The 18,164-nt window shown below is 45.0% G+C and overlaps 1 protein-coding gene across 1 annotated transcript in view; it reads right to left on the bottom strand.

Annotated features, from left to right (window-relative positions):
* The window catches only part of PNPT1 (polyribonucleotide nucleotidyltransferase 1), a 313,627-nt gene that overhangs the window by 104,406 nt on the left and 191,057 nt on the right, over window positions 1-18,164 (bottom strand). The window contains exons 19-21 of the mRNA XM_085612380.1: window positions 17,806-17,915; window positions 16,050-16,121; window positions 15,830-15,893 (exon numbers count right to left, since the gene is read on the bottom strand). Coding sequence (XP_085468506.1) covers window positions 15,830-15,893; window positions 16,050-16,121; window positions 17,806-17,915 — 246 coding nt within the window. The remainder of the gene's footprint in view (window positions 1-15,829; window positions 15,894-16,049; window positions 16,122-17,805; window positions 17,916-18,164) is intronic.

The following is an 18,164-nucleotide window of genomic DNA, read 5'->3' as shown; positions in this document are numbered from 1 at the left end:
ACAACCGTCCCCCTAGGACAACGCCCCCGGCTTACCTCTCCTGACGTCCTCCTCATAGGTGAGGAAACCTATGCGTGACTCCGGTGCGCCCATGGCCCCCTCACTCCATTACGACTGGTACTGCTCTCCCTATCCCTTTTCAGCCGCTCCATGTCACCTCCCTCTGCCACTTCCTCCTGGGAGGAGTAAGTTGTCTGCATTCATTCTTGCACTACTTAATTGCCTCCAAACTCTTAAACTTCCAATGCGCAGGACAAATACTGATCCTTAACGGACCGAGGATCAACTAACTCCCTTAACGCCTTAAATCAGAGGAATAAGAAACACGCTACAAGTGGCACCAACGAAGAGGTTGATATGTCACAGAGGAATACACATGAGCAAAAGTTAAAGGGCTTGACTTACAGTGAGAAGAAATTCAGGAGAGAGAAAAGTCCAAATTGATCAACACAATTAAAACACAGAAGCAGCAAAGAATTATCCCATGTAATATAGGTTAAATGAATCAGAGTGGAAATGGGGAATTCCTAGTAGCAGACACACTAACGTAAAACAATCCAAGGCAGTTCAAATAAAAGAACAAACCAGGAGTAAGTAGAAGCCCTCGGGAATGTGGGTACGAGGCCTGAGCGTCAGAGTCTCGTCGGGCGAGTGAGTCGATGTAAATCTTAGAGTTGAAGTGCACGGGGTCGCGGTGGTACCTTAGTGGGTTCTGGATTCAGCAGCAGATATCTCCAGCTCTGCTTCCTTCACACCCTGTGACATCACCATGCAGTTGTCATTGCGCACCTTCCTGTGTGCGCTCATCCGGTCAGCCTCGCTTCCTGGGAGGAGTTCTGCTTCATCCGTTTTAGCGCCATTGTTTACCCATAACATCGCATGCGTAGTTACAACGCATGCGATGTAACAACTTGCGTAGTAAAGGCTACGCGTTGTTACTTCCCATGCTTTGTAACGCTTGCGAAGTAATGGTATGCGGAGTAAAGCCTCCGTAGTAAGGAGTAGTTTCTTACCTGTAATTTCAGTTCTGTAGTAGGGGTATCTCTGTGATAGTCATAATCATAGTCCCGCCCATGTGTGTGGACCCTGGAGCACTTCATTAGATAATATCTTCTTAAGTGGTCATTGTTCGCAGTCCTGCATAAACACTTAAGAGATAAAAAGACAATAATGCAGCCTAACTAACTAGGCTGCACTGGCCATTACTTCATCCTGAAGTGAAAAAAGATAGCCAGTTAACTGTTAAATGTAACCATTTTACTGAGTTTCACACACAGAAAAAGTCCCCTTCACAAAACCTCCTTTTTCATGATAGAGATGAAGGGTTGGACAGACAAGCCCCATAGGCTGCCATTATATGTCTGTAAATGGATACCGTGCCTTTAAGAATCCCTCCAGAGACCCCCGGAATCCCATGATGCACAGCCAAAGGCCAGTTACTTTCAGTTCTTTTTGAAGGCTTTAGACAGCAAGGCCTGCTGAATTCTGGGTACCACTGTTTCAGCCACCGGGGCGGAGGGCGTGTTGCTTATGACTATCAGAGAGATACCCCTACTACAGAACTGGAGTTACAGGTAAGAAACTACTCCTTCTGTAGTAGGGGATCTCTGTGTATAGTCATAATCACCTGAATAGAATAGCAAGCCTACCCCTGAAAAAAGAACCACAGCGGTGGAAGAAACAGACAGACCCACTATTGTGCAAATAAATTCCTCAGTGAAGCCTGCCCAACCTAAGCATCTGCCCTGGCATCAGTATCCAGGCAGTAGTGTTTAGTAAAGGTATGGACCGACTTCCAAGTGGCAGCCCTCCAGATTTCTGCAATAGGGACATTACGGAGTAAAGCCGCTGAAGCAGCTTTACCTCTGGTAGAGTGAGCCCTAGGCTTACTAACTAGAGTCTTGTTGGCTTTCTGATAACACAACTGAATACAGGACACAATTCACCTGGAGATGGATTGCTTGGAGGTAGCAAGACCAGTCCTGACAGCGCCATAGTTCACAAACAACTGATCTGATCTACGGATCTCTTTAGTCTTATCTAAGTAGAACTTCAACACCATTCTAACATAGAGCGAGTGAAGGGATCTCTCAGCAGGTGAGGAAGGATGCTGAAAGAATGTAGGCAATGAAATTGTTTGATTTACATGAAATTCTGACACCACCTTTGGAAGACATTTAGGGTGAGTCCTCATAACTACCTTAGAAGAATGAAACACTGTGTAAGGCTCTTGACAACAGAGTGCCTGAATCTCACTCACCCTGCGAGCCGAAGTTATGGCTACAAGGAAAGCTGCCTTCCAGGACAGATACTGGAGAGAGGCCTTATGAATGGGTTCAACAGGCCCTACATCAGACGAGAAAACACTACATTAAGCTCTCACGGGGGTGAAGGACGCCTTATGGGAGGAAACACCTTCAAACCCTCCAAAAAATCTCTGATGACTGGGATTTTGAAAAAGGAAGTTTGCGGAGGGCATTTCCTATAGGCAGTTAAGGCTGCCAGGTGAACTTTAATAAAAGGAAATTGGAGGCCAGATCGAGCCAAATGTAGCAAGTAAGGAAGGATGACATCTTCCTGACAGGAAGTAGGATCTGCGTTCTTAGACCCACACCAGATGCAGAATCTCTTCCATTTATATGCATAGGAAGTCCGTGTAGATGGTCGTTTAGCCTCCTTCAAGATCTCCATACAGTCCTGAGGGAGATTCAAGTGCCCATACTGTACTAACTCAGGAGCCAAGCCGCCAAATTCAATGACGAGAGATTGGGATGCACCATCTGTCCTCCGAACTTTGTGAGAAGGTCCGGCCAGCACGGAAGGCGGAGATGCGGCAGAAGAGACCGGTGGAGTAGGTCTGTGAACCACCACTGACGGGGCCACTCCGGAGTGATGAGGATCATTTTGGCTCTCGATTGAGAGAGCTTGATCAGCACTGTAGGGATCAGGGGAATCGGAGGAAAAGCATATAGAAAGCTGTTCGACCAATTGATCCATAGTGCATTCCCCAGCGTCCCTGGTTGGTAAAACCTGGAGGCGAAGTTGCGGCATTTGCTGTTTTCTGCGGTGGCAAACAGATCGACCTCTGGAGTACCCCATCTTCTGAAGATGTCTCGCACCACCTCGTCGTTTAAGTCCCAATTGTGATTTTCTTGAATGAGTCAGCTGAGAGCGTCTGCCTGAGCATTCTGCACACCCGGAAGGTGAGTTGCTGTTATGGTCAGGTCCCTGGCCAGCAGCCAATTCCAGATTGTCTGTGCTTCCCATGAAAACGGGTGAGATCTTAAGCCCCCCTGCTTGTTGAGATAGTACATAGTTGTTGTGTTGTCCGACTGGACAAGCAGGGAACTGGTTCGAAAAGGAAGGCTGGAAGGCTTTCAGCGCCAAATGAACCGCTCGGAGTTCCAGGAAGTTGATCTGGTACGTGGCCTCTTCTGGGACCACGTGCCCTGTATCTGAAGGTGGGCCGAATGCGCACCCCAGCCTTGGAGAGAAGTATCTGTCACAATGGTCTGTGTCGGTATCTCCTTGTGGAACGGAATCCCTCGGAGGAGATTGTGAGGCGAACACCACCACTTGATGGACTGGAGGGCTTGCTGCGACAGCTGAATCCTGTCCTCCCAATCCCCCGTCTCTGGTCCCACTGATCCTCCAGACATTCTTAAAGAGGCCGCATGTGGAGGTGTGCATTTGGAGTGGGGAAGATACAAGACGCCATGGAACCCAGGAGAGGCCACCTTCCTCACCGTCGGGGAGGGTATGGTGAAATGAAATGAAATGAAACGTAGATTTATAAAGCGCGAATTGCTGCCCTGAGGCGTCCAAGCGCTACCTGAAGAGTATGGTTGTCAGAGACGGTCATGAGAACCTGAGCCTTCCGAAGGATTGATAAGCGTCTCTCCTCCGAAGGACACACGCTTGCCTTGCGAGTATCGATGGTGGCTCCCAGATACTGCAGGAACTGTACAGGAGTCGAGACAGACTTCGTGATGTTGACGTGAAGGCCCAAACGCCGAAGTAGAGCAGAAATTTGATTAAAATGTTGTTGCGCTTCTTGAAACATCGCTGCCTTGATCAACCAGTCGTCCAGATATGGGTTGACTAACACCCTGTCTCTCCTTTAGTGCGCTGCTACTACAGCCATGCATTTGGAAAACGTCCTGGGCGCTGACTTCAGGCCGAAGGGAAGTACTGCATACTATTAATGATTGTTTCCAACAGTGAATCGCAGGAAATTGCGATGTTTCTTCGCTATGGGCACGGGAAAGTATGCGTCTTGCAGATCTATTGCGCATAACCAATCTCCCTGATGGAGCTGAGGGTAGATTTGATGTAAGGATAACATGCAGAACTTCTCCCTGTGAATCCACTTGTTTGCCTGTCGCAAGTCAAGGATGGGCCTGAACTAGTTCTTGTCTTTCTTTCGGACAAGAAAGAATCTTGAATACAGTTCTGTTCCCTTTTGTGCAAGAGGAACTGGCTCTATCGCCCTTTTCTCCAACAAGATGTTTGCCTCCACCTGTAACTCGCGTAGCATGTAGCGGGAGTGAGTCGGAGGGATGGACGGAGGAGGGCTGATGAAACATAGAGAGTATCCATTGTGAACAATATTCAGCACCCAATTGTCCTGAGTTATGTTCTGCCACTCTGCCAGGAAATTGTGAATGCTTTTCCCCACCTGAGTGGGTAATAGAAGAGGGGGAAGTAACCCTTCAGGGCTTAGGACCAGCAGGGGCCTTGTTCCCTGTAGACTGCTGGTTGGACCGTCCTCGTGACTGTTGTTTTTGAAACGGTTGTTGCTGAAACTGTTGCGGTTGTTGTTGACCATACAGACGGCCTTGCCCATGCTGGAACCTCTGGGAGGAGTAACGCCGTTGGAACGGGTGGAAGGTCTTACGCTGCTCTTTGGGTTTCTCCAATCTGACAGCCTTCAAGTTTTCCCTCTCTGATTTCATCTGTGCCATCTCTTCATCTGCATGTGAACCGAAGAGAGTCGAGCTAGAGAATGGTAAGTTCGCAATGCGCTGCTGAGCCTCCGGTTTTAAAGAGGTAAGGTGAAGCCAGGAATGCCTTCGAAGAGCCACGCCGTGACAATACTCGTGGGCCGACAAGAGTGACGTGTCCGCCGCCGCACTAATTACCTGGTTAGAGACCCTCAGTCCCTCGTTCAGTATTTCCTGAAAGTCCTCCCGCTTGTCCCTGGGTAGGAGATCTACCAATTGGTGGAGCGATTCCCACAGGGAGCGGTCGTACCTTCCCGGAAAGGCAGTCGAGCAGCCGCCTTCATTGATGTGGCTGCCGGGCTGCAGACTTTCCTCCCCACCGAATCCAGCTTATGGCTTTCCTTGTCCGGTGGTACAGAAGATGCAGGAGTCGTAGCATGCTGCTTTTTTGCTGCCACCACAATGACAGAGTCCGGGGTGGGGTCCATCCGGAGGAAGACAGGATCCGACTCGGTGCTTTGTACTTCATCTGGAGCCGGGAAGGCTCAGATTTTACCGAAGAAGGCGTCAGGAACAGTTCCATAGCTGGTTTCAGCAAGCCAGGTACCAGTGAAAGTCAGGGGCGAGATGACTGCCTCTGCTGGAGTGTTTCAAATATTACAGAAGTTGAAGGTACTGGAGCCGACAACGGGATATTGAGTTTAGTAGCCCCACTGACCAACACCTCCTGAAAGGTGGTGACATCATCAAAAGGTGACACTCTATGAGGAGGAGAGTCAGTTAGCGTTGGAGAGTACTGGCCTGTACTCGTAGAAGATGTGTCCCTATTATACCAGGAGCGTGATCTCCCATGACTGTGGCACTGACGAGAGGGCGTGGAAGAACAGTGACGTTCACAAGAACGATGTCTCGGACGAGGTCTTGATCTTCATCTGCTGGGCTCCGTGCGAGGCACTGGCAAAGGTGCTGTCGGCTCAGGTACAGGCAGAGACGGAGGTAACACTGGAGGAGGAGGAGGCAGAGGAGGAGGAGCAGGAGGAGGAGGAGTAGGCAGAGGAGGCAGAGAAGGGGATGGTGGAGGCGGTGTTGTATGCTGAGGTTTCCTCAAAGGAGAATAAGTACGTGAGTACTCAGAGTTTGAAGAAGCAGCCACCCTTCTTTTTTGTGCCCTAGACTTCCTCCTCAACCTCGATGGACTGCTGGGCGGCGAGCGTCGGCGTAGTCTCGAACTCACTGTCGACGATGACAGGCTCACAGTTGAGCGTGTTCGGGAGTGATACCTCGACGTGGAGCTTCATTGATGACTTCACGACGTCGAACCTCAAGTGGACTTCCTTCTCCTCAACCCTGAGCGTCTCCTCGACGCTGATCTCCTTTTCGACGGCGATCTCCTTGTCGACGTTGACGGTGATTGGCGGTGTCGCCTCGACGGCGAGTGCAGATGCCTTGAACTCAATCGACGGTGATGATGCCTCGACGTCGATCGATACCTCGATGGCGACCTCAGCCGAGATCTCGCCGTCCTTCCCCTCGACGCGGATCATTGACGTTGCCTCGATCCAGAGCCCTGGGTCGACGGGGAGCAGATCGTCGTCATACCTGCTCTCGACGTCGTCGTAGCAGTTTTCGACGTTGAAGGGGACCGGCACCGTTTTTCAGCCTGTTTTCGACTGGGGAACCCCCCAGAGGCCGGCACATGGGACGTGGTAGAGGACTTACCCTCTCCTTGCCCAGAGGTCCCTGCAGAAGTTGCCTGTCATCTCTGCTCCATTCCCTGAAGTCGAATTTTCTCCCTGTCACAAAGGGTGCCCCTGGAAAAGGTCTTGCAAATGGCGCAGGTATCAGGGATATGAGAGGCAGGCAGACACAGAATACACACTCTGTGTGAATCAGACTTTGCCTTTTTCCTCCCACAGTCAGGGCACTTGTCAAATAAGGATGGCATTGTGACAAGCAAACTGTGGAATTTCTGCCCAAAAAGTACAGCAGAAGAGAGAGAAAGGTCAAAGACTGAGAGTGAAGTAAAAAAAATCCTCATTTTAAAGCTAGAAATATTGAAAAAATACCATAAAGGTAGAGCTCAATGCTCCAGGGTCCTGCTAGCAGGAGCCAGAAAAAAGAACTGAAAGTAACTGGCTTTTCGCTGTGCATCATGGGATACCGGGGGTCTCTGGAGGGATTCTTAAAGGCACGGTATCCATTTACAGACATATAATAACAGCCTATGGGGCTTGTCTGTCCAACCCTTCATCTCTATCATGAAAAAGAAGGTTTTGTGAAGGGGAGTTTTTCTATGTGTGAAACTCAGTAAAATGGTTACATTTAACAGGCTATCTTTTTTCACTTCAGGATGAAGTAATGGCCAGTGTAGCCTAGCTAGTTAGGCTGCATTATTGTCTTTTTATCTCTTAAGTCTCTATGCAGGACTGCAGAAGATGACAACTTAAGAAGATATTATCTAATGAAGTGCTCCGGGGTCCACGCACATGGGCGGGACTATTCAGATGATTAGGACTATCACACAGATTCCCCTACTACAGAATGGGTAATTACCCGTAGAGGTGGCACTTGTATGTGGCTCTGCTCCATCACTTTCAGAGCACTATGGAGACAACGCAGAGTCGCAGGGCATAACCTGGTGGCACACAGGAGCACTGCTGTGGATAGAGTTTTTCAGATCCAGTCTGGCACCAATGGAGTATTCTAAGTAAACATAAGAATGGGACCTCTGATTAAAGTATGTGTTACACTTTGCTGAGATTAATCTGTAGTCCTATAAGGATTAATACAAAAGGAAACTGAAAATGATACCAAATAAAAAAATTAAAAAAGCACCACTTTATTAGAGCCCCTCTTACAGGAAACAAATGAAGCCACAGTGTAGTTTGGTCAACTATACTAAAGTACAGCAGATCAGTCACTGTGTACATGTTAGAGCAGGGGTCTCCAACGAGTAGCTCAGGAGCTACTGGTAGCTCGCCAGTACCTTCAAAGTAGCTCTCAGAGGTGAAGTCAAGCCCAGTATAAAATTCAGAGAGTAGGTGCCTATTAAAGAAGGCAGCACTGCTCATCTCAAGACCCTTAGAGTGACAGCCACCAAAACCTATGGCAGTAACTCATACTAACACTCAAACACACACTGTATCGGCGTATAGAACCTGCCACTTGATACTCTGTATCCAATCTCAATATAACTAAGCCACAAGGAGATTGACTATGTTCTAGTCCCTGCTTTATCAATCACAACATGTGTGTAAACAGTGGACCATGAAAGAAGTAGGCAGGAGTAGCATGCGCAATAATCAGTGCTGACCCACCAAAGTGTGGGACTGCAGGAGTCAGAGTGAAAATGTGACAGTTGGGTGCATGATCAGCTCAAGACCCGGAGAAGAACAGGGCATAATCCAGACCAGAGAAAATCAAGAGACTCATCAGCATTTATGTGCGTTCATAATAAACACTATTGTTTCCTGAAAGCTACGCCTGGTGTCAAGCCCCAGCAAATGTGTATGCTAGCCCCCATTATAAGGGTGTTATCTCTGATATAATTGTGTCCGTTCCTGGCATAATAGTGCCAATGGCATAATAATGGTCATCCTTTACTATTTTGGGTATTTTTGGTCAAGTCGTGGTATACTGGCAGCCATCATTTACATACTAGGAGCATGACTGGCCTATATTTACCTATTCCTGGAATATTAATGGTCATAACTGATATATGGTTTCTGACTTTTCTTTGGGAAAATTGAGTTTGTTTGCCCAAAGTTGAAAGTGGTATTTGATAGAAAAACGGGCATTTTCAGAAACTAAACTGATGAATGAAAATTCAAGTTAAGCTGGGGAGACCTACTGTTGTACTTATGTCCTTTGTGCCGCAGTGCATGTCAAGATTTGAATGTTACTTCATAAGTCAGGTGGATGCCTTTTATATTGATGAACGTTTTCTTAGCATTTCTGATGGTAACCGCACCTGGAATACTTGGGTGATAACTACTGATAATCCTGCTTAGGGTGGTCATAGTGCAGTCACTGTTTTACAGTTATAAAATTGGCTAGTAGCTCAGGAAGACTCTTTGAGCAGAAGTAGCTCTCACTACAGAAAAGGTTGGAGACCCCTGTGTTAGAGCAAATAACTTACTACCTGAAAAGAATGCAAATTATGTGCTAGTACGTGCAGGGAAAATGTTAACCAATTTTCACTATTTGCACAGGATGTGAAGCCCCAGCACTAGAAGAAATCCACGATTTGGCTTCATAAAATTGTCTCCTACTAAAATGAAGAAATGTCATTTTGTACCGTATAACTTTATTTAGAGCTTTATCGAGGGGTATTATTCTACACATCAAGATGTGCTATGCCCTTGCATGCAAAAAACCATTGGAGACACGTGGGCCCATTTCACCATGGCCACATCTTCAACCTCAGTACTAGCAAGCAGAGTTCATGTGGCCCAAATCTGTAAAGCAGCAACATGACTGTCACTTTATACTTTTTCTAAACACTACTACTTAGATTCAGAATTGTGACAGTACGCCATTTTGCTCATTCTGTCCTCCAGGACTTCTTTGTGTGGCCGTGCCTTCAAGCACCACCTCCAAGTGAAGTACTGCTTGGTAATTTATTAAATAGGTGAGGAGCAGATGGGCATACATATTTCTGCACACTTCAAGAATGCCTTAATCACCACAGCAAATGTATAGGTAACAAGCATTTGCAATGCAATAGGTCTCGCATTTATGCGAGTTTAAGCTATTGGCATTGTAAATGACGATGCCTTGTATTTATGTTTTAAAAATGAAAACAAAAATAAAAGGCATTGTTATTTGCAATGCCAATAGCTCAAACTTGCGTAAATGCGAGACCTATTGCATTGCAAATGCTTGTTAGATTAGTGAGTAGAAACGCTCACTTTCGGCCCGCACGGCAAATTAATTAAATAAACAAGCGCAGCCGCTAAAGTGAAAGCGGACCACGCTGCACATAAAAATAAATAGTGCTTACCCATTTATGAAGAAGACCGTGTAACTATTACAACACAACAAAATATCCGCTGGTCTGACAAGCCTACTAAAGCTCTAGAGACATGTAGCACAAGCAGAGACCTGTAATTAGGGGAAATCCTTTAAAAAGGACGGAATCCCATCACCCACCGGAGTGGCATGCTTCATCATCTGGGATCTACTCTTGGTTGCAAAACCTAGCACAGCCAAGAGCTACAACCCCCTCACTGTGAGGGAGGATCTCAGGGATGTTTTTATGATGTTATTCAGTAGTAGGATTTCCTAAAATGAGTCAGATGTGAAGAGTTCTCATTTTTAAGAGTGATGGGCGCAGTGCACTAATGTGGAAAGTGATATGCAATCTAAAATTGGCTAACAGGAGAGGAAAAAACTTGTATTCATTATCTCCTGATGTCAAGATTTAAAAACAGTGCAGATGCAGTTATGAAATATTGACTGCATTTGTCCGGAAATAATGTCTATATATTTCGGCCATTGTGATCACTGTGGGATCGTGGCCTTCCTCAGGACCTAGATGTATTATGCTACTGCATATTTATGAATCAGTGAAGTGTTTATCAAAACTTGTTGGTTGGTACATATACAACCTACAAAACTTGCTGTCTCGGGTCACCTACAAAACTTGCTGTCTCGGGTCTCAGTTGATTACAATGTGTTAATAACACCCGTGAGTTACGAGAAAACAGTCTCACCTCACCCGGAGACAGCTCAGGACGTGAGGCCCCGCTCTGTCCGTCGGTACCCTGGGCCATTCAAGGGCTGTATACGGAAACCGTGTAACGCCACAAGTAAAAGACCCAGTCCTCATGGGAGATTTTAAATGGTGACAGGGTGGTAACAAGAAGGTACTAAGAGGCCTAATTATCAATCGGAAGCCAGCATTTACCAAGGACAATGACAGTAGCCAATCAAAAATATGGGCAGAGAGAAGGCGAGGCTTTCACAGCATACTCGACTACTGCATGCCTCGCAGAGCGAGCAGCGCAAGAGCACTGCTGCTAGGCTCAACCTAAAAATGAAGGTACACAACAGTATTTTTTTTATATTTGAGTGTGAGAAAACTTTATGAAGCAAAATCGTGGATGTTTTTCTAGTACTTTCGCTACATGTCCTGTGAAAACACACATACAAATGTGATGTTTGTGTAAAACTGATTGTACATACTTTCCCTGCACAAACTAACAGTTAAACGGCATTCTTGTGAGGAATAAGTTATTGGAGTCAACATCTACACATATGACAGATGAGATGCATTGGTGGTACAGTAAAACAAACAAAATTGTGGCTTCATTTGTTTGTTCAGAGAAGGGCTGTAAAGAAGGGATGCTGTTTTTTAAAAACTTTTTCCATTTTCCTTTTGGGATTAACCTGGTAGGAGTATGAATCTATCTCAATACAGTACTACAGATGTTGAAATAGAGGTTTTAGTTTGTAGTAATGCTGGTAAAATAACCAGAAAATGTAATGCAATGGTTTTCCTGAACATCATAGCTAGGATTTGAATAGGTCCTGCTCCGAGTTGGAAATGTGAGGTCGGAAGGAAGTACAAAGAGAAAGTGTGTACAATAAGAGCGCAGAATTGCAACACAGATCCTAACCTTGGACTGAAATGGGAATGTTTGAAATATTTATGAAATTGGACTGGTTAGCTGGAAGCTGTGGACTGCACATCAAGTGGCATCAGAAGAGATCGGTGTGGGTGGCTTGAATTTATGTACAAAGTGGTATACAGACAGGAACTAAAGGCTGACTACACATTTCTGACATGGTCGTGGTCGTAGAAATTCAACACATTTTCTGGATAATCAGAAGATTAATCCTCTAGCATAAAAGGAATATGGTGTGATCCTGTTTGAGACATAGGGTATCACATTTGCTTTCCCAAAAAACAAGCTTTGGCAAAGTCAATAGGTCAATAGAGCTATTGCTTTGCCAATTTTTTCAGCAATATTATTCATCAGCGTGGCTGCTGTTTAGCATGGCTAAATGTTAGTGCCATAGAATCGAATGGCGAAGAATAGAGTGTCATAGAATGGAGTGGCACAGAGTGTTGTGTATTAGAATGGCATAGAGTGGAGTCACGTGGCATAGAGTGGAGTGTCGTAGAGTGGGCTGGTGTAGAATGCATTGGTGTAGAGTGTTGCAGAGTACAGGGGCGTAGAGTTCAGTGGCATAGAATTCAGTGGCATACAATGCAGTGTTGTAGAATACAGTGGCGTACATGAGAGTGGTAAATAGAGTGCAGTGACGTAGAGTGCAGTGGTGCAGAGTGGCATAGAGTGCAGTAGGTAGAGTGATGCAGAGTAGAGTGTGAGTGCAGTGGTGCAGACTACAGTATAGTGGCATAGAGTGCAGTGGTGTATATTAGAATGGTGCATACTAGAGTTCAGTGACGTCCAGTGCAGTGGTGCAGAGTAGACTGGCACAGAGTGCAGCTGCGTAGAGTGCAGTGGAATAGAATACAGTGGCATAGAATACAGTGGTGTGGAGGGCAGTGGTGCAGGTACAGTGGTGTAGAGTGGGAAAGTGTACAGTGGTGTAGAGTGGTGCAGACTAGAGGATAGTGGCATAGAGAGAAGTGGCGTAGAGTGGTGCAGAGTAGAGTGGCATAGTGTGCATTGGCATACAGGGGTGCAGAGTATAGTGACAGAGTGTAGTGATGCAGAGTGCAATGGCATAGGTTGGCATGCTGCAGAGTAGCGGAGAGTTCGGTGGCGGAGAGTGTAGTGTTGAGTGTCGTAGAGTGCAGTGGCTTAGAGTGGCGTAGAGAGCTGTAGCACAGACTACACTGATGAAGAGTAGAGTGCAGTGACAGAGTGCATTGTGGTGCAGAGTGAAGTGGTGCAGAGTGGCGTAAGTTGCAAGGTGTTAGGGAAGATTGTTTCAAAATAAAGTGCAGTGGCATAGAGGAGTGGTGCAGGGTAGTGAGGTGGCGTAGAGAGGAGGGGTGCATGGTCGAGTGCAGTAGAGTAGAGTGGCACAGAGTAAGGGCGTAAAGTGGTGCAGCGTGCAGTTGTGCAGAGCAGATTAGAGTGCCATAAAGTGGATTGGCGTAGAGTGCAGGGGCATAGAGTGGGGTGGTAAAGAGAAGAGTGCTTTGGCTTAGAGTGTATTGGCATAGAGTGCAGTGGCGTAGAGTGAAGTGGCCGAGACTGGAGTAGTGTACAGTGCAGTGGCAAAGAGTGTAGCGGTCAAAGAGTGCAGTGGCAAAGAGCAGAGTGGCATAGAGTGCATTGGCATAGAGTGGTGCAAAATAGAGTAGAGAGGTGTAGAATTAAATGGCATGGAATGGAGTCGTGCAGAATAGTGTGCAGTGGGGCACGGTGCAGTGGGGCAGAGAGCAGTGGGGCAGGGTAGAGTGGGGCAGGGTAGAGTGGGGCAGGGTAGAGTGGGGCAGGGTAGAGTGGGGCAGGGTAGAGTGGGGCAGGGTAGAGTGGGACAGGGTACAGTGGGACAGGGTACAGTGGGACAGGGTAGAGTGGCATCGAGTCAGTAGCCTAGAATACAGTGTCATGGTATAAGGTGGAGTGGTGCAGAGTAGAGTGGAATGGCATAGAGTGGAATATACATTGTGTGGTTGCACACTTCCATTACAGACAACACATATTCTATTGAAATAACCATTCCGTTTTCACACAGAATGTCACTGATAAAAGTATACAGCGGACAAACGATAATGTGTGGAAATGTCATCACCTTGTGTATTGATTTGTTTTGATCGTTTAAAAATATTTGTTTCCACCACAATTCATAATTACCCAAAAATGTTTCATTGGGGCTTTTCTAATTCTAAAGTATCTGCACACTTCATTTAAAGACATTTACATTTTATTGTGTGCTAGAAAAACAACAACATTGTATAGCCTCCATCACGCACTTCACGAAGCCAGCATGATTGTCACATAAATCTTCAAAAACCATCCCAGAGCACTCAATAGGTAAATTTAGTAGTCCATAATATTTAGTAGTCCATAATATATTTAAAAAGTGTCCAACAGATTCTTGATCCAAGGTCAATGTCTTTATTCAATCCTTCCAATCCACAGTGTAGAACCAGGACAAATAGATATAGAATGGTTAAATAATTTGTGTTTCTTCTTGGGATTTCAGCCCTGAAGAAGTCATAAGTGCATTATATTGCATGACGAAATACGTGTTGGCTGTTTTTTCGCTGTGTATTTGAACATCTAGCTGTGCCTAGAAAAGTTTGCTCTGGTTCTACACTGTGGATTGAAAGGACTGAAGAAAGACATTGACCTTGGATCAAGAATCTGTTGGACACTTTTTTAATATATTACGGACTACTAAATTTACCTATTGAGTGCTCAGGGATGGTTTTTGAATGTTTTCAGAGTCCCTTCAGAGGAAGGACACTACAAGATTGAATTGGTAACCAATCGTTTCCCTTCAGAGCACCACCTAGATTTTTCATTGAATGTATACTTAACCCTTGACAAGAGTAGAGCGCCCACACAGTAGTACCTGGTTACCAATATTAACTTGTGTCAAATAAATAATCTCACTTTGAAGTCAGAGTAAGAAAAGTAAACAACAAGCTCCCTGGAAGAAACAGCCTGACATTTGACCTCTGTCTTTGAATGCACAGCAAATGTTACAAGATAAGAACAAGATTTAAAGGCCTGCTTACAAAAATTGAGCACAGGTGGAGGAATACAGTATAAAGGGCTTGGGCAAGGGAAGGGGCGAACTCGAGCTGGAGTTGCTAAAGCAAATAGAGCCAGCAAATAAAAAACAAGCAAATGTGACTAACACATCACAAAGCAAATGGTAAACAATGGGTGGAATGCATTCCCAGGGAAGCTTTTAGAATGTCCCCAGGATGTCGTTAGCAATCCAGACAGCTGTGTTGTCTGGTAGGCTTTGACCTAAAAAAACCCTGAGACACAGGATATCCAGTGGCTTTCCCGGAAAAATGCCTTTCATCAGATCATGCCTAATTGAGTGTCTTAGTTATCATAAGACGGGGTTCGCATGGGGATGTTGAATGGCAAGGGGCAATGTTTTTGAATATTCGCACCTCAAACTTGATAATGCTATTTGTTTCCCAGATATATCGATCCTATGGTGGTGAGCAAGATTATATAGTTTGTTCAAGGGGCAATTCAGTTGTGTGGCTGATCCTAAATTGGCCAGAATTTCTCTCTCAAAGAGACATTGAAGTTGTGTGCTTACACCTCCGAATGTAGTTTAACCCCTTCCATGCTGCGCAGATTCCGCCGCTGTGCTGACGGAATCTTGCGCGGGCGTGGTCATGACGGAACGGTTCCGTCATGAGCACAGCTCAACCGTGGCTCATGACGGAACCGTTCCGTCATGAGCACCGAAGGGGTTAAGAAGATTATTGCTTATTTTGATATTTATATTTCACAGATCAGCTTTAATATCTAGAAGACAGAGCATGCTTGGCTTGTGAAGGTCTGCTCTCAACAACTCCCTTGTACAAGGTCAGCGTTCCTATACTGATATTTTGCTTACTGGATGCACAACTTTCCAATATTGTCCATGGGCAAAGTACTAGATATCATAATCTTTAATTGAGAATGCATTTGCCCTCTTACCCCAAAACAGGAGAGCCATTTGGGTCAGTGGCAAAGATTTCAAACTATTGGTTAACATGATAACCCTAAGAAGATCTCACATTTGGAGGAGGTTGCAATGGGTGATGTGATTAGAAGAGTTACTGCTAGCTACTGAACATGGAATCTTATAAAACAGCAGTTGCTGATTCAACTGAAAGTCTACCGTAGCATAGGCAGAGACAGAATAGGAGTCCCCTTGTGTTCTACTATTCAATCCTTATTTGTTGTACGGGCTATTATTTAATAGGTACTGCCAGCGCTTACCTGTGGCTTGTTGGATGGCTTCCATCACAATTTTTAGGGGAAGACCTGGGATCTTGATGTCTGCCTGTAATTAAACAGATACAAGATTCCATAAATACAGCACAAGTGCAGCAACCTACAGAGAGCGCTTCTGTGCTTGCCAGCCAGGTTCAAAGTCCAGAATACCTCTACGTGCATTCAGACAATTGACATGGAAAGTAGAACATTAAAAATCCAGTACCTGTAATGCAGTTATTCCTTTACTAGTCCCTGCCATTTTGAAGTCCATGTCACCATTGTAATCTTCGATTCCCTGTTGGATGATAACAAAAAGAAAGATGAAAAGCTTTGGATATTATGTCTTGTTTTGATCAGTGCAGCTTTTTACCCCTTATTTCTGTGGCAGTCCAGTATCGGGTCTGTCTTTTAGCCAGGAACTTTCCCTCTGGACTTGGCAGATGCTAAAACACCCACAATTTCCCTCTATAATTTTGCACCTGCGGACAGGTAGTTGTCCAATTTTTGGGACATCCCCATCCCTCATATGTTTGTTTTTCCGCCACAATGCACCAATCCATATAATTCTTCCAGCTCTCTAAGCCCAGAAGCTGGTTTGCACCTTATTTTTGAGCTATGTTTCTCTAGACCTGCATTAAGCCCAGTGTGAGGACAGTACTCATGTGTGGGGACTGAATGGAGTTTGACAATTAAGGCAGGATGATTGTTCTTGTTTGATTTTACTTACATCCAAGTGGATGCATGGATCTCGTGCATGCAGCTAACTGGTCTTGATGACATGCCTGTATTCAACGTCCTGTGCCACCACCAATATCCCGAATTTACACTTGGATGCATTATATTTCATACAGCAGTTCACTAATTACTCCTCTATGGCATGTTTTTGCAACATGTAAATGAGGATGTTTAGCATTTGCGCCAGTCTGTGCAGTGCCATACTCTTTTTTCTGTGAACTAAATTTACTGGTAGCCTTTGCCACTCTTTCTTTCCTTGCCAGACACCTCAAACCTGTAAGGGAAACGTGACTTGCCTGTAACAACAAATCTTCAGAATGCAATCCTTTTTAGTGAATATGCTTTTATAATACATATCAGTAGATGAGAAGAATTACATTTAATTATTTTTCTTTTCTCATACTAGAGAATCCCTGACAACTGACATAAGGAAACACTCATTGCAACACTCAAAAGCAAACTAGGTATCACTCACTTAAGGGCATCACATCGTACAAGAGTGCTTCAGTGAAATGCACTCATGTATTTCTCTTAGTTACAGTATAATATATTGACATCTCCACCTATGAAATTTATAAGAGGGTCATCCATTCCCAAATAATTCTTGGACCGGCACCAATGCTGGAGAACCAATTTTCATTAAAATAACGCTTCCTTCACCAGCATGGGATTTTCCCATTTAATATGCTTTTAGAGGAAACTATACAACAGCTCTAAAAAGCAGCATGGGGGTTAAGACCTCCCTCACACAACACTCAGATAAGCCTTGGACAGCAGAGTTAATCTTACATGGTCAGGCCGGACATTCTTCAATAAAACACATAGGTTAGATTAGGTCCACAGAAGTAGAATATTTCTAAGAGGTGCTATTCCTGCAACTGTCTATGGTAATGTTTGCCCTACTTATCCTCTATGATAGTTCCATGAAAATGGTGGAGCACTGATGGAACCTTTAAGGAAAACACCAGTGAGAGATGCTTCTAATAAACTGTTATTATTACCAAAAGCACCTATGGGAAACATGCTTATAAACAAAAACTAGCTATGTATAAAAGGCATGTGGCGATTGCTTCTTCTGAACACAAAAGGGCACTGAGACCCTCTTTTACACATCCAATAGCAATCTCTTCCATGCTCAGTTCTACATCCTTGTGATCTCATGGTACCAAGAGAATGATGGCAAAATTGTTGTCACATCCTAAGAATGAGAATTACTGAAGTGGCGTACTCCAGGACACACTCACCAGGATATCTGTCAGCAAACGATAATCTACAATGTCTCCATATTTTTCAGGATTGAACTTGGTAACTAGTCCCACAGCAACGCCTGCCACTGGTGCTGAAATTGGCACACCTATTTAAAAATGCATTAAAACTGTTAAAGCAATACACCTTAATGAAATGTCAAATACAAATACAAACTTTTCCTGTACAGGTAATCATTCCAGTGGTTTTCACTGGTAAATCGTTAATTGGAATAATGCATCCTGTGGAGAAATCTGTTCATAAAAACCAGGTAATAAATGTAAATTTTGTTGTATCCAATCTGCTTCTTGTTCTTCAGAGCTTGATAAAATAAACACCACTGAGTTGAATAACAAAA

Source organism: Triturus cristatus, chromosome 6 (genome assembly GCF_964204655.1).
Source record: "Triturus cristatus chromosome 6, aTriCri1.1, whole genome shotgun sequence".
Lineage (NCBI taxonomy): Eukaryota > Metazoa > Chordata > Amphibia > Caudata > Salamandridae > Triturus > Triturus cristatus.
The sequence above is the reverse complement of the archived record's forward strand: the minus strand, read 5'-3'. Positions and strand labels throughout refer to the sequence as shown.